The sequence below is a fragment of the Myxocyprinus asiaticus genome, chromosome 32 (assembly GCF_019703515.2).
Source record: "Myxocyprinus asiaticus isolate MX2 ecotype Aquarium Trade chromosome 32, UBuf_Myxa_2, whole genome shotgun sequence".
In the NCBI taxonomy this organism is placed as follows: Eukaryota; Metazoa; Chordata; class Actinopteri; order Cypriniformes; family Catostomidae; genus Myxocyprinus; species Myxocyprinus asiaticus.
The window spans coordinates 4,812,132-4,829,871 of NC_059375.1; the positions used below are offsets into that span (position 1 = coordinate 4,812,132).

Genomic DNA, 17,740 nt, shown 5'->3' on the forward strand with positions numbered 1-17,740 from the left:
ACAAAGCAAGATAATTGAAATATATATATATATATATATATATATATATATATATATATATATATAAAGCAACATAAATGAGCCGTGGGCTGGATTTAACCATGTGGAGGGCCGGATCTGCCCCGTGGGCTGTAATTAGCCAATGCCTGCTCTACACTGTACTGGGTGCACATTGCTTTCTTTATCTTGAGAAACCCTCTGTAATTGTACGCTTTAACTCGCAGAATAAATTAATCATGGCTGACTACGAACAGCACGATTCTACAATGGCACTGGTACCTGAGAACTTTTGTGTGATGCTAATTCTACACTAGGCATCAGTGATGCATAAACAAAATATTGAGTGCATGGAAAGACACTGTTTATCATGATAGATTACAATATGTGGAGGAATTAATTTAGATCAGATGCCAGCAGGACAATGGCTTGCCAGTTTTTTAGAAGCTCATTTGCCACTGCCATTAGTGTCCACCCCATGACTGCCTCTGACAGGTCTGTAGAGCAATCTACATCTAACTCATCTCAAAGTTGACATCACAGCAACATGTCCATAAAATCAAACCTCATCATGTCTTTACCGTTGCATTTCAAAAGACGTTGTTTGTTTTCATTTTTTCATTGAGTTGTAAATGTACCACGATGAACTACAAAATTCAAATATAATTTAATTTTAACTGCAATTTGACACTAATTCGGTCTGATAATCTAAATTTCATGGTCAGGAAACATTATTTCATAAGGGCAAGGGAGCACTCCTTAGTTCTCTGAATCTCATGTGCAGTACAGTGGCAAAAATCTGAAATTACAGCTTCTTTATTAAAGCCAACATGAAATCTCTTCTTTTTTTTTTTCCCACATGACTCCATTCTGTTATGGAAAACACAGATTTCACAATCCAATCAATTCCTGATATAAAAGTCAAGTTCTCCTCTAAGTTTACTTACTGAATATCCATTTCACTAAGAAAGATTACGAAAAGTAAAATGCTTTCCAAACACTGTTTCATATTGACTTTTAAATCCGCAAAAGATTTTTGGGAACAAATTATGCTGTCGCAACCAAAAGAGAGGAATTGTAGCACAGCTGAATTTCCCTTTTGATTCATGTTTTATCAAAGCGATAGTTAATGTCTAGCAATAATAGTAGTAGGTTTCAGGAAACAATCCTTTTTTTTTTTTCTTTTTTTTTTTTTTTACAAATGCCATGTGATGTGTATTTGTGATGTGATGTGTAAGCAAGATGACCTACTTTTGATCTTTTTAAAAGCAGTCTCAATTTTATTTACATAAAGAAAAGCAACCATATGGATAAGTTTAACACAAACACACATAAAAAGAACAAGCAATAATATCTAGTCCAATTCCTTTCATGAACCTGCTGTTGTGTTATTGACTTCCTGTGAGATTCTGTTCTAGCCTTGATCACTGTCTCTTCACATCTCCATCACTTTCTCTCTCCTGCCTCTCTCTCTCTCTCCTCATCTCCTTCAGTTCTTGCCGGTACTTTCTCTCAATGAAGCGTTTCTGATGAGCCATCTGTGGAAAGTTATCTGCAGAAGGCGAAAGACAGACTTTCAAGACACGTCAAAAGGGATTTCTGCTTTCTACAGAGCAGTTAAAAGTGAAGAATCTGAGACCTGTTTAACACAGCATGCATTCGTTCAGTGACCATTTCTGTAAATTACACAATTACAGCAGTAGGTGGCGAGTAATGAGTGTCTTTTGTGTTTTGAGTCAGTTGAACAAGTATGAGTTGTTCAAGACCCAGACAAGTCTAATTATCGTTAAAGGAATATTCCGGGTTCAATACAAGTTAAACTCAAATCGACAGCATTTGTGGTATAATGATTACCACAAAAATTCAAATACAATTGTCCATTGTTTTAAGAAAAAAATAAATAAAAATAAAATAAGCAGCAAAAATCTGGGTTACAGTTAGGCATAATGGAAATGAATAGGGCCTATTCATAGCACCCTAACATGAACCTGAAATGGTTCCAGGAACTATGAAATGTTCCTGCAGTGGAAAAACACCTATCATCTCTGAGGCTGCAATGAATAATTATGGTACTTCACATGACCATCTCATTGCATGTCCTTGGCTTTGTATGCTAACGTATACAGCCACACAAACATCATCAATGCATTTGATCATTTTTTACCCTGCTTCTCTTGCAGGAGTGATTAATAACTTATTACATTTACTGATTATTCCTTACAGAGAATTACAACTATAAGAGGCTTAAATAATGTTAAAAACGTTTCCTCAAAGTCACTTACATTTCTCCAGAGCATCCATGGCTGCACCCATCTCAGCTTGCTGAATACTGTTTGGAAAAAAAGGAAAAATATACATGTTCAGCAACTTAAAAAAACACATATTTATCATTCTACAAAAAGCAGGTGAGGAAGAAGAAAATTTGCTGGATTAAACCTAGAATGCAGGACCCAAAAAGTTAACGTGAATATAAAGGGTGTCAAAATGACCCGTTTAGGATTAAATGTCTTCAAAGAAAAGGTGTACTGTAAATTTATTTTCATTAATATATAATGTTTTGTATTGAATTTCAAATATTTATAGGGCTGTCCAATTTACGTGTTAATTTAGTGGGATTAATTATATAAAAAAACGCTTTAAAAAAATTTACAATTAAACACGCCCCCTGACCTGTACGTAAATTCCGTAATAAAAGTATTGTTGACACAAGACCAAGTTGAGCTGACGTTGACAGTGTTTTCAGTAAGTGCGCGAGTTTCATTGAAGTCATCCAGAATTATCTCTCACCCCATGATCGCTTGGCTTACTACTACACTATAGCTGAGAAATAGAGTTAAACTAACAGATTCAGCATTACTGCCAATCACAGCTGAGAGTCACGACATACGGAGTAATCAAACACGCTCAGGGTGCCTACCTGATACCGAAGTTTCAGAACATGAGCGGAGTTCCCCAAGAAATATACAAAAATGAAACTGGCGTCCTCCATGTTTTCTCTCAGACACCAAAACACTTGAATGTGAGTGAAATAATCATAGGATAATTCCGATAGCACATGGCAACATCACTCCACGATCGCTCGGAGTGGATTTATACCACACTCAACAAAGCAGTAGAGTTAAATGAACAGCTGTAGCATTACTGTTCATCACTGCAGCAGACACTATCACACACTCAGTCTCTCTCTCTCTCTCTCTCTCTCTCACACACGCACACACATCCTTGTTTCACCAATAACTTGTTAGAAACAGCCCAAGCAGTTGTTATAAGTTCTAAAGTGTGGTTTTCAAATTAAAAACGGACACCTGGGCACATCTATCGAACTAGCAACTGCAAATCCTGAATCCATGGCATAATAAATAGTTCCACAGACAAGAGGGTTTTTTTGGGGAGAGTCCTTCATTTTTCCCTAATTAGTTATTTACTTGTTTGTTAAAAGAAATAACACACTCGCAATCATGCTGTATTTTCCATCTATAAACACGGCTGTGATTACCTGCGGCACTGTACCTACAGTCGAATCACAGCCATGCTAAAAGATAGACATATAGCACTCTTGCTTGTGTGATATTGCTTTATCTTTATTTTTGGGGCCCAAAATCAATTACTTAGAGAATACACCCTTACTACGATAAGCATATTTTCAATTACTGAGTTCTAAGTAATTTTGATATGTTTTTTTCTGGGGCTTAAAGTAAAAAGATGTCATGTTGTGTAACTGTCCAGAGCCAGAGACTGTAAAAAACATCAATGTCTCATTAAAAATGAAATTCCTGAAAAAATACTTCTTGGCATGAGTAGTGAAGTAAAGAGTTTTATTATTTGTCTTTTAAAAATATGCAGTGAACATTTTTGTTTTAAATTATGACTAATATTTGAAAAACTTTTGTCCACAGGATCAAAGTCATGTGGTGCAACCAGCATGTAGCCATTTTGTTATGTGTGTGTGGTGGTGGTGGTGGGGGGGTTGGGGGACCTTTATACCCCCAAGAATGTGTGTGAAGTTTTAAAAATATATTATTTTATAATTTCATTAAATATAAATATTTAGAAATCTTTATGAAAAGGCACATTTTATTTAGGTCATTTGGTGCAGAAACCCAAGAAAACTTCTTGACATTCTTAAATCAAAAATGTATGATATTTGTAAAAAACTTAAAATAAAATTATAACTTGAAAAATATATTTGAAAACTTTTTTGAAATTAATGATTATGTACACACATGTATTCAAGGTGCAAGAAAAAAGCAATTTTTTTTTTAAATACCTTTTACTTGGTTATATATACAGTTGAAGTCAGAATTTACATACACTTAGGTTGAAGTTATTAAACCTCATTTTTTAACAACCACAGATTTCATATTAGTAAACTATAGTTTTTTAAAGTTGTTTAGGACAAGTCTGGCTCATCCTTGGGAGCAATTTCCAAATGCCTGAAGGTACCACGTTCATCTGTACAAACAATAATACGCAAGTATAAACACAATGGGACCACACAGCCATCATACCGCTCAGGAAGGAGACGCATTCTGTCTCCTAGAGATGAACGTAGTTTGGTGCGAAGAGTTTAAATCAATCCCAGAACAACAGCAAAGGACATTGTGAAGATGCTGAAGGAAACAGGTAGACAAGTATCTATATCCACAGTAAAACGAGTCCTATATCGACATAACCTGAAAGGTTGCTAAGCAAGGAAGAAGCCAATGCTCCAAAACTGCCATAAAAAAGCCAGACTACAGTTTGCAAGTGCACATGGGGACAAAGATCTTACTTTTTGGAGAAATGTCCTCTGGTCTGATGAAACAAAAATGCTACTTTTTGGCCATAATGACCATTGTTACGTTTGGAGGAAAAAGGGTGAGGCTTGCAAGTCGAAGAACACCATCCCAACCATGAAGCATGGGGGTGGCAGCATCATGTTGTGGGGGTGATTTGCTGCAGGAAGGACTGGTGCACTTCATAAAATAGATGGGATCATGAGGAAGGAAATTATGTGGATATATTGAAGCAACATTTCTAAAGCTTGTCGCAAATGGGTCTTCCAAATGGGCAATGACCCCAAGCATACCTCCAAAGTTGTGGGAAAATGCCTTAAGGACAACAAATTCAAGGTATTGGAGTGCCCATCACAAAGCCCTGACCTCAATACGATACAAAATTTGTGGACAGAACTGAAAAAGCATGTGCTAGCAAACTTGACTCAATTACACAAGTTCTGTCTGGAGGAATTGGCCAAAATTCCAGCAACTTATTGTGAGAAGCTTGTGGAAGGCTACCCACAACATTTGACACAAGTTAAACAATTTAAAGGCAATGCTACCAAATACTAACAAAGGTGTATGTAAACTTCTAACCCACTGGGAATGTGATGAAAGAAATAAAAGCTGAAATAAATCACTCTCTCTTCTATTATTCTGACATTTCACATTCTTAAAATAAAGTAGCGATCCTAACTGACCTAAGACAGGGAATGTTTTCTATGATTAAATGTCAGGAATTGTGAAAAACTAAGTTTAAATGTATGTCATGTTCCTCAAACCATTCCTGAACAATTTTTGCAGTGTGGCAGGGTGCATTAACCTGCTGAAAGAGGCCACTGCCATCAGGGAATAGCGTTGCCATGTATGTGGTCTGCAACAATTTTTAGGTAGGTGGTACGTGTCAAAGTAACATCCACATGAATGCCAGGACCCAAGGTTTCCCAGCAGAACATTACCCAGAGCATCACACTGCCTCCACCGGCCTGCCTTCTTCCCATGGTGCATCCTGCTGCCATCTCTTCCTTAAGTAAATGAAGCACCCGGATGTCCACATGATCTAAAAGAAAACGTGATTCATCAGACCAGGCCACCTTCTTCCATTGCTCCATGGTCCACTTCTGACGCTCACGTGCCCATTGCAGGCGCTTTTGGCGGTGGACAGGGGTCAACATGGGCAATCTGACCGGTCTGCGGCTACGCAGCCCTGCACTGTGTTCTGACACCTTTCTATCATGGCCAACATAAAGTTTTTCAGCAATTTGTGCTACAGTAGCTCTTCTGTGGGATCGGACCAGACGGGCTAGCCTTCGCACCCCACGCGCATCATTGTTGCCGGTTCAACGGTTGTCCTTCCTTGGACCACTTTTGGTAGGTACTAACCACTGCATATCGGAAACACCCCATAAGACCTGTCGTTTTGGAGATACACTGACCCAGTCGTCTAGCCATCACAATTTGGCCCTTGTCAAAGTTGCTCAGATCCTTACACTTTCCCATTTTTCCTGCTTCCAACACACGAAATTCAAGAACTGACTGTTCACTTGCTGCCTAATATATCCCACCCCTTGACAGGTGCCATTGTAATGAGATAATAAATGTTATTCACTTCACCTGTCAGTAGTTTTAATGTTGTGGCTGATCAGTGTATGTAGAAAATGCTATATATATATATATATATATATATATATATATATATATATATATATATATATATATATATATATATATATATACACACACACACATACACACACACACATTATTATTTTTTATTTTTTTTTGTGAAACCTACATGGCCACAAAGTTTACATTTCTACCAACTTGTGTTTTAACCTAGATTTTTGTAATATTTCACATTTTTATCACCTCGGCAGAGGTTCTGGACACAGCAAGAAATCTGTAAAAGAGGATATGCAGGGATGTAGAAAATGGATGTTAAATATCTGGGCGTATTAGTACCTTGGTCCTTTTCCACAGCCAATGCGTTCACCTTTAAAATACACCGCCACTGTGTAGGTCCTGGCATGAGATGGCCCGACTGTCTGAAGTGTTCTGTAATGCAAGACGAGGAACATTAGAGTTTGATGAGGGGATGGAGCAAACAGTCCATTTCTCTGGAAGAATAAAGGGATCTATGGGCACTTTGCAAATTTGAATAGATCGTTAAAGAACTCTAATAGAGGCAAGTAACTAAGAAAAACAGTACAGGACAGGATTGGCACATAAGTGTCTGTTCCAAAACCTAGTGAGCTGCCTCCGGAGGAAGCACTTTAAGACATCATAGGCACGCTCCCGTCGTGAAGGCTGTTCCAAAAGGTAGGTATCTTAATTATGCTGCCTCTTAAGATATATTGTTTTGGCCAAATTCATCGTATGTACCCTTTCCCAGGTAGGCGATCCCAGAATGCACCGTGATGAGCTTGGTGGAAATATAAATTCAAGATGGGGGACGAAGCGAGAAAATGTTTGATTATAAATAATCTTATTATCCATTCAATACTGAAATGACTATTTAACCCAAAATGTGTGTGTGCTATGAGAATTGCGTTGTTCCTCTTGCATCACCTGTATCGAAATCAGTAGCGAGTCGAGTCTCCCATGCGCTGCATGTGAGGAGTGCTATTTGAATGACACGTGGAGTTGCTACCTATGTTCCAAATCACTCTCATATGAAGTTCCTTTTCAGTTAGAATGCTGCCACAGAAGACAGCTGCCTATGTAGGCAGGAGACAGCGAGGCAGCTCACTAAGCTTTGGAACATCCCCAATGTTACAGCATTGAACATAAGCTACAATTACAGAAAAAAGTTAGATGTGTAGGTTATAAAGAAAACAATAGTAAAAGTAAATGATTCTCTGTGCTTTGAGCTACATCAGAGACTGTTTAGCCCAAGATGGACCACTTGTATTAAAACGAATGGGAGAAACTGAAAAACCCAACATGGCGGGTGTAGAAAAGGAAGTTGCGCCGTTTGGTTGCAAAATGTTTTCTTTTAAAATAAATTATATTTTGTTTTCTAATGCAATGACATTCAGAAATATGAAGGTGTGGATTAAGTATCCAAATACTGTTTGGGAGGAGAAGGAAAGAGAACAGGGAAGCAATTTGAAGCAATAAATGATGTTCATGGAGATGAGCAGCTCTTACTTGTACAGTGGAATGTCTGGCTCTTTCCCCTCTGTTCTCAAGGTCAGACAGCACTGCTGCAGCTGCGATTTAGGATCATTCCAGTCTTGGTTCAAAATAAACTCCTGAAACAATAATTCAATGGATCAGAGATACATTCAATACAGGTCTCCTAAGCAACCAAATTGGCCCGGTTGCTAGGGAGGGTAGAGTCACATGGGGTAACCTCCTCGTGGTCGCGATTAGGGGTTCTCGCTCTCAATGGGGCGCATGGTAAGTTGTGCGTGGATCGCGGAGGGTAGCATGAGCCTCCGCATGCTGTGACGGCTCTCCACTGTGTCATGCACAGCGAGCCACATGATAAGATGCGCGAATTGACTGTTTCAGAAGCGGAGGCAACTGAGACTTGTCCTCCGCCACCCATATTGAGGTGAGTAACTGCGCCACCACGAGGACATACTAAATAGTGGGAATTGGGCATTCCAAATTGGGAGAAGGGGGGATAAAAATAAATAAATAAATAATAATAAAAAAGAGAGATGCATTTAATGGATCACTGTATGCATTGCTTTTGGCATTATCCTGTCACTGGAATGTTCTGTGATGCGCTGCCTAATTCTGCTGAGGTTGGCCATACCTTGAGTCGCGGGAAGAAGCAGACGTTCATAAAAGTGTGCACAAACTCCAGGTCTTTATCTATGTAAAGAGCTGCAATGAATGCTGTTGGAAAAAATGAGAAAAGCATTGAGAAGGGTACAGTAAAGACAACAAGAATGAAGATAAAAAATGACTGGTGAAGAAATACACTGTGTGCCCAATTATTAGGCAAATTGTATTCCTCAGGATTAATTTTATTGTTGAACAAACACAATGCTCTCAGTCAATCCAAAATGTTATTGAAGCTCAAAATCTGAATGTTTAACAAAGAAAAGTGAGTTTTGTCTTTCTCAGGGGAATATATAAGTGTGCACAATTATTAGGCAACTAAATTACAAAAAGAATTTCTCCCAACTCAATTGTTTATTCTCAATTTTTAGAGTAGGTGCAACAAATAACACAAAATGACAATTAAATAAAAATGTTGGCCTTTCAAAAATATTCTGTGACCAATATAGCAACACTTCTTTTCAATATCTACCATGAGCCTCAATCCATGGAGTCTGTCAGTTTCTTGATGTGTTCACAATCAACTTTCGCTGAAGCAGCAACCACAGCCTCCCAAATGCTGTTCAAAGAGGTGTATTGTCTTCCCTCACTGTAAATCTCATGTTTGAGAAGGGCCCATAAGTTCTCAGTAGGATTTAAGTCTGGTGAGGAAGGGGGCCATGTCATTATTTGGGCATCTTTGAGGCCCTTGCTGGCTAGCCAAGCAGTGGAGTAACTTGGATGCATGTGATGGAGCACTGTCCTGCATAAAGATCATGGTCTTCTTGAATGCTGAGAGCTTCTTCCTGTACCACTGCTTGAAGAAAGTACTTTCCAGAAACTGGCAGTAGGTTTGAGAGTTGAGTTTCAGTCCATCTTCAACTCGAAAAGGTCCAACTACCTCATCCTTAATGAGCCCATACCAGTACCCCTCCTCCACCTTGCTGGCACCTGACTTGAAGTGGTGCCCTGTGTCCATTAGAGTGATCCAGCCATGGACCCATCCATCTGGTCCATCAAGAGTCACTCTCATTTCATCCGTCCATAAAACCTTTGAAAAATCTGTATTAATGTATTTCTTTGCCCAATCTTGACGCTTCAACTTGTGAATATATTCAGTGGTGGTTGTGTTTCAGCCTTCTTGACACCTGAGCACTTGACACCTTGTACTTCTGGACACTCCAGGTAGGTTGCAGTTCTGGAATATAGTAGCATTGGAGGATAATGTGTTCCTGGTAGCTTTACGTTTAATTCTTCTCAAGTCTTTTGAATTTGCACCTTCTCCATGCGTTTTTTGCCCCCCAGTTGACTATTCGCAACAAAACGTTTGATTGTCCATTGGTCACGCCTCAATAGTTTAGCTATTTCAAGAGTGTTGCATCCATCTGAAAGGCATTTTACAATATTTGACTTTTCAGTGTCAGTTAAATCTCTTTTTTGGAGATTTACCTGAGGTAATGAAGCTGCCTAATAATTATGCACACATTGATATAAGGTGTTAGTCACTTTCGCCACACCCTCCCTCATTACGCAAATACATACCACCTGAAAATGATTTAATCCAATAAGAATTCAAGTTTATATGGTTTGGAGTTGGAAAATGTGCATGTAAATAATGATAAGATCAAAATAATTACTTGTCTAATAATTGGGAATGCAGTTTAATAAACTGCTTCATAAAATTATTTATGCAATAAATAAAACCTTTTTATGTACAAGTTCTGTGGTTTGTAATTGTTTTGTTTGATGTAATGAGAAAAAGTCTCATTTTCATTACCGCAAAAAGAAATGATATATTATTTAAACTGTATTAATACATTATGGTAGTATTGTTTGTACTCCCTTTATATATGGCAAATTTATGGTGAATTTTTTGCGTATAGACAGGATGATTTTTATGACTGAATTACCACGAAAGCCACTTTTCTCAGGTGAATCTTTTACATTTCAGCTCAACAATGTAGCTTGCCCACACACAAACATGCAAACTTACACTCCAGCAGATCAGCCAGAGTCTTGGTCCGCAGGGCGACTGGTCGTTTGGTCTTGTCATTGGTTATGGCATGTTCCTGCATGCCCAATTCTTCTGCAACCTTCGCCTGTGTCCGGTTATTTACCAAAGAGCTGCGCAGGAGCTACACACACACACACACAAACCAATTTTCATGACTGAATTAATGTTATGAGAATCATCACTGAGAATAATGAGAATTACAAACTAATACATCCTGACGCATAATAGTAATGAGAATATGACATTAATGGTCCTTAATGGTTATAAAAATGATCCTGTGGAACCATGCTGCAACAAAGTTTTTGCCACTTAATTACATTTTAAAGGAAGTTGAACATTTAGGTTGAAAATATCCCATTTGACATTTGACAAGCTTTTTTATTTATTCCACCAGAGAGATTCAACAAAGAATTAAAACTGTGGTAGCCCTCTATTTTGTGCTCACGATTTATAACAACCTTTTTAATGCCCCTCATGCTTTAAAGCAGATAATTTTAATTAATAAAATTTACATATATGTTCAGCAAGGTACTAAACTTTTTTGACCAATAGCAGCTTTTTTTCCCATTCAAATAAAGTGAAAAGAATTATATACACTGATGAGCCAAACATTATGACCACCTGCCTTATATGCTGTTGGTCCTCCGCGTGCCACCAAAACAGAGCCGACCCGCCGATGCATGGACTCTACAAGAACCCTGAAGGTGTCCTGTGGTATCTGGCACCAAGACATTAGCAGCAGATCCTTCAAGTCCTGTAAGTTGCAAGGTGGAGCAGCTGTGGATCAGACTTGGCCCAGCACATCCCACAGATGCTCAATCGGAATGAGATCTAGGGAATTTGGAGGCCAGAGCTACACCTTGAACTCTTCATCAAGTTCCTCAAACCATTCCTGAACAATGTGTGCAGTGTGGCAGTGCGCATTATACTGCTGAAAGAGGCCACTGCCATCAGGGAATACCATTGCCATGAAGGGGTGTACCTGGTCTGCAACGATGTTAAGGTAGGTGGCACATGTTAAACTGATGTCCACATGAATGGCCAGACCCAGGGATTCCCTGCAGAACATTGCCCAGAGCATCACACTACCTCCACTGGCTCTCCATGCGATGTAAAAACGGGATTCATCGGACCAGGTGACCTTCTTCCACTGCTCCAAGGTCCAGTTCCAATGCTCTCGGCCCATTGTAGGTGCTTTTGACGGTGGACAGGGGTAATCACAGGAACTCTGACCTGTCTGCGGCTAAGCAGCCACTTACACAGCAGGGTGTGATGGACTCTGTGGGTGTGACATTCCTCCCGTAACTATCATTAAAATTTTCTGTGGCTTGTGGCAAAGTAGACCTTCTGTCAGTTCGGACCAAATGGGATAGCCTTCATTACCCTCGCACATCGATGAGCCTTGGGTTCCCAACACCCTGTCGCCAGTTTTGGTTTGTCCCTCCTCGGACCACAGTCATTAGGTCTTCACCACTGCTGACTGGGAGCACCCCACAAGCCTTGCCGTTTCAGAGATTCTCTGACCCAGTCATCTGGCCATAACAATTTGGTCCTTGTTAAAGTCGCTCAGGTCTTTACTTTACCCATTCCTCCTGCAATCAACACGTCGACTACGAGAACTGATTATTTGCTTACCATCTAATCTAACCAGACCTTGACATGTGGCCTTGTTAGGAGATGCTCAACATTATTCACTTCACCTGTGAGTGGCCATAATGTTTTGGCTAATCTGTGTGTGTGTGTGTGTGTGTATGTGTGTGTGTGTGTGTGTGTGTGTGTGTGTGTGTGTATGTGTGTATATATATCTCAGAATCAGCTTTATTGCCAAGTATGCTTACACATACAAGGAATTTGTCTTGGTGACAGGAGCGTCCAGTGTACAACAATACAAAAACAGCAGCAAGACATAGATAACAAAAAATAAAACTAATTATACACATACGTACAGACACACATACAGTACATACATACACACACACACACACATGGGTAGTGCAAATCTCATACAATCTGTTATGTACAGTGCAAATACAAATCTGTTATGTACAGTGCAAATGTTTGTTTTTTTTTTCTCTCAGAGGAATGAAATGGCAGAAGAGGTTGGATGTGTTGGATAAATATAAAAAAAGACTAAACTGTGTATTGCACATAATTATTGCTCAATGGGGCAATTTAACTGTTCATGAGATTGATAGCCTGAGGGAAAAAACTGTTCCTGTGCCTGACGGTTCTGGTGCTCAGAGCTCTGAAGCGTCGGCCATAAGGCAACAGTTCAAAAAGGTAGTGGGCAGGGTGAGTGGGGTCCAGAGTGATTTTTCCAGCCTTTTTCCTCACTCTGGAATATATATTTGTATATACACTGAAATGTTAACCGCTGGATTTAAAGTGAATTAAACTCCTGAGAAAGTCTGCAGTGCTCACATACTGTATAAGACAAAAATCCTTCGAACTGTTTTCTTGTAACTCTGAGAAGCACTCGAGCTGCGCTCATGAACAGAAGGGTGGCACTTATGTGAATATGTTAACATAAGTGTTAATAATAATTACAGATTAGAATTGACAACAAATCGAGAGCAATGGACCTGAAACGGACAACTTTCGCTTGAGTTGTAGGAGAGCCCTTAAATCGGTTGTTGCTGCATTACAGAGACCCTACATTTCACAGAAGCAGGCAGGGGAAAGATCAGTGAAAATCAGCACCAACTTTGCTCAAGTTTGCCATTAAAAACAGAAGACTGTAGATGATATTGAGACTTTTAATGATTGCTCATCAAGAAGTGGACAATAGCATTCATACCACAGGCTGTTGAATGCTTGATTCTGATTGGTTGACCGACGTTCTGTAAGACTGGCACAAAATTGTCTGCATCACTTCCGGTAAAATTCAAAGAACTCTGCGAGAACCAACGTCATAAAACTCTCACACAGAAGACATCTCCACCTGAGACAAAACACCCCACTGATTAGTGACCATAAAACGCAAATCACACTCACATCTGTTCTCTCTCTCTCACCTCAGGTCACTTTAAGGACACCAAAAAACTAAGTTATGACTTATCCTGTTCTGTAATGTAAAAGGTTTTCTGATCATACATGTTTGGTATCATTCAAGAGGTCTCAGTGCAACTGGTAAAATGGTCTCATTCCCTTTCAGCAAGTCAAATCACAAGCAAGATTTAAGAACTTAGTAAAATACTGTATTCTATCAGGGGCATGACCCCTCCCAGATCTCTCACAGAGACCAGATGCTGTATGCAGATTAGGTGCATTCTTTGTAAACAACAAACTACCTACTCAATCAAGGTCTACTCACAACTCCCTAAATTGAAAACCATTGTAGCCAGATGACCCACACAGAAAACATTGTGTGTAGTTACCAGGGAATTGCAATTTTAATTTCTTATATGTTTTGATAAAATGTCAAAATTTGACTTATTATTGTCTAATTGGAATTGATGAATGTATTATTTTACCTGGTAAATAAATTGTTATATTTGAGTTTATTCTGATTTACTCTGAAACTACTATCTTTAGTAGATTATGTTAAGTCTATGTTTCCGCAAATCCACGACCAGGTTAGTAGCGGACTAAAACTCAGTTCTGAGTTCAGCATGGGGCACACCAACTGAGACTTTAGAGCTCCGACTAACAAATTGGCATTACCGTTTAGGACAACATGAAGTTGTTGGCCAAGCCTAAATAGGGTAAAGTCTAAACCTCTGGTTATTGTAATATTTTCTAGCTAAGTGTACATAGGAAACTATGGCATGATCATATAAACTTAGGTATTTTGTTGGTCCACCTTTGCAAATTTAGTGGTCATGACCTCTGGTAGAGATAATGTTACTCTAATTAAGTGTTTACTATCTAAGGGGACTAAACAAAATACTTTTAGATAAAAGGCAAGCATGAGCAGTCATCTAATTAGTATTTAGTCAATTACTGTTTTAATGACCAATACTGGTGTATTTGTGACCGCGAGATCCGCGTACACGGCCGGCGCGAGACTCTCTAAGTGACAGGAATCCGAATGAATGAGTACAATATAAAATAGAGTTAAATATGATGATCAAATGTTAAACCAAATTTAATAATAATAATTAAGATTGGAACATTAATATATCCTTGGAAACTTTTATAATTGGAGTCAGATAAAATAAACAGGGATCATAAAACAAATAATATAGTTATTTAATTGGAACAAAATAACTTAAACTGAATGCGCACGATAAGACAGAATGCGCAGGAGACCTTCAGCTATGCCATTGGATGCCGTCCTTGAGCCAGTGGGTGGCCCCTTACAGTTCTAAGGTGTGCAATTATTTTTCAGGAAGCACACAGCTATGAAGTAATTCCAGATCTTGACAACAAAATGGTTCCATATCACTTCACCAAATTATTTCAGTTATACCTTCAGTTGTACATGATACCACGTCAAAATAACAAAATTAAACAAAGACATTGGCTAAGGAAATCAGATAAGAATGACAATTCCTATAATATTCTCAATTTCAAATTCTGTGAAAAGCACCCTCACACTCCCCCTCACACTGACATACATACAAACGCACACACGTCGAGAAAAAAAAAAAAACAGTCAATGGACCCCTGTTTCTGATCAATACAACAGTTTCTATACTATCCAAAATAAATTGTAATATCTGTGGAAAACACCCTCCCTCTCTCATTCACAGACACACATACATACTGAAACGGTGGTCTACCCAATAATTTAAGTTCAATTCGGGTAGGCAGTTGAAATAAACTGCCAAATAAAATCAGAAAGTACAACACTGCTAAGCATATAAACAATTTAATTCATACTCCAAGATATACCAAAAATAAGGATTATAATTCAGTTCGTTTTCAACATACAAAGGAATATAACAAAAAAACTCCTTTGGGGCACTTGTTGCACTCAAAGAAAACAAGAAACTCGAAATTCCAAAAAATAGCGATTGATTGCGCACTTGTGGCAACAGATCAATAAACTTAAAGAGGCCCTATTATGCTTTTTGGGATTTTACCTTTCCTTTAGTGTGTAACATAGCTCTTTGTGCATATAAAAGGTCTGCAAATTTACAAAGCACAAAGTCCATGCAAAAGGGAGTTATTCTCTCCCACAGACAACACTGCTCAAGACAACTGGTTTGTAGTCCAGCCATTTCTTCCATAAAGTATCTACGTCACTATGTAACACACTTGCATAATACCCGCCTAAGGGCTACTTTGGCCCACCCTCAAACAAACAGTTATAGCAGAGGCCAGGATGAGTTGGGTTAGTGTTGTCGCCATATCGAGAGGACTTCAGGATCACAACCTGTAAGTAGGCTTGATTATTTGTGGATTTATCTGCTACTGAGAATTAAAATGCAGAGTTTTGTGTTGTAGCTACGGTGTACACGCAGTGCACGGCTGTAGGCCTCTGCTAACCTGCTAGCTAATGTTATTGTGTTGAAATAGTTTTGCTAATCAGCTGCAGGCCCACTTTTACCTACAATTGTGTAGAATTATACAGATTGTTTGTCATTCTTACTATCATGAATAGTGATCAAGTGTGGAGATGGATTTATTTTTACAAACGGTAATTTTACGTCTGCAATCCACGGTAGTGCTCGGCTAACTTGATATGTAATGTTATTATTTTGGTAAGGGTTTACTATTCAGCTGTAAGCCGGCTTTTACCTAAAACTGTGTAAAAATATGGTCGATCTCAAGAGTCTTATATAATTATATAATTACAAGCTGTAATGTTTCGGCCGCTATCGGTAGTCCACGGCTAACTTGCTCACTAACTCTCTAATACCCCTCTGTAATGTCCAACCGGGAGTAAGCCTCTGTTCTCCGTTCATTTCTCGGGCGAAAAAGTTCGGCTGCACTTATTCCAGCAAAAGATGACTAACTTAGATACACTACATGTCTTTTACTTGAAGCTTTGTTAGGTTCACAATAATCAACAGAGTACTTGTAAGAAAGCTACAAAATTAGAATTTACCACGTGAAACGTCCTGCTCAAGTCGTGCTTGCGAAGGTGGTTCGGGTCGATCAGCTTGTTCTTCCAAACTTTCATTATTTCATTCAATATCGATCTCGGGCTAGAGCCAGTTGGGCAAAAATCGACAGCACTGTTACCATAGTTACAGTAGTGTTTACAGCTGCTCACGAAGACTCGGGAGCTGAAACTCGGTTATGGTAAGGGGCGTTAAATTTCCGACACACGCTCTACTCGGCTGACCAATTACAACAGACTAGGCCAGCTGACCAATCAGAGCAGACTGGGCTTTTCGGCTTTAACCCTCAGGGTCGACGGACGCGCCAGGGCGTCCTGCTGGATTTTTTCCACATAACAGCGGAAACAACTTAAAATACTCCGTCATTTTTGGGCATACAGATAAGTGTAAGACATCATTAGAGACTATAAAGGGTCTACTTTTATTTGTGTACACTCACAATAACAACAAAACCTTGTGCTTTTGTAAAATAAAGAAAATAAACAGGGTGCACTTTCAGCTGTCTCTGTCTCCATGAGCATCTTTCTGAAACACATCACAAAAATGAAATGAAACTCCGCGAATACTTATCAGACAAACATGAAACATATGTCTAAAGAAAGCATAAAATGTCTACTTTTAAATAAAACAAATCAAATCTAAAACAAATATTCTCCTGCAATGTAATCTGTATGAAACAAAGCGATGTACAGTTTCTCCTGGCTCAGATAATTATCGCTAATATGATCACACCCACCAGCAGAGGGCGCTATTCATACGGTAATGTGCTGAGGCGATCAATGCAAATGGTAAACGCCCCCAACACTGCCTTAAAAAACATCAAGTTCATTCACTTTTCTGCATATTTGGATGATGGCACGCTACACAGGTGAGGAAGCTCCTGGATAGTGACGAAGAGTTCACATTTTCCTCAGAAGAAGAGCGGGACTCCGATGAACGTTTGTATGTTGAAGAGCGACTTGATCCAGCCGAGGATACAATTTCAGATGAATAAGTCTTTACTTACATTAGTTGACATGCTATTTTATATAAACATGTACATCTTTTACTAGCTGGACTATTTCCAGACTTGCCAGCCAGGATTCAGAGTATTGAAATTTGAAATGTGTCCTAATAGGCAAGTTTTAGTTACATTTAAATGTTGTTTCAGCTAAAGCAGGTATTTAAATTGTATGCTGTATGATATA

At 38.9% G+C, this 17,740-nt stretch overlaps 1 protein-coding gene across 1 annotated transcript in view; it reads right to left on the bottom strand.

The window, feature by feature from the left end:
• Positions 1-1,231: 1,231 nt before the first annotated feature.
• drosha (drosha ribonuclease III) overlaps positions 1,232-17,740 on the bottom strand; it is a 63,780-nt gene continuing 47,271 nt past the window's right edge. The window contains exons 26-31 of the mRNA XM_051666948.1: positions 10,522-10,663; positions 8,521-8,603; positions 7,905-8,008; positions 6,717-6,809; positions 2,280-2,326; positions 1,232-1,549 (exon numbers count right to left, since the gene is read on the bottom strand). Coding sequence (XP_051522908.1) covers positions 1,422-1,549; positions 2,280-2,326; positions 6,717-6,809; positions 7,905-8,008; positions 8,521-8,603; positions 10,522-10,663 — 597 coding nt within the window. The 3' untranslated portion in view covers positions 1,232-1,421. The remainder of the gene's footprint in view (positions 1,550-2,279; positions 2,327-6,716; positions 6,810-7,904; positions 8,009-8,520; positions 8,604-10,521; positions 10,664-17,740) is intronic.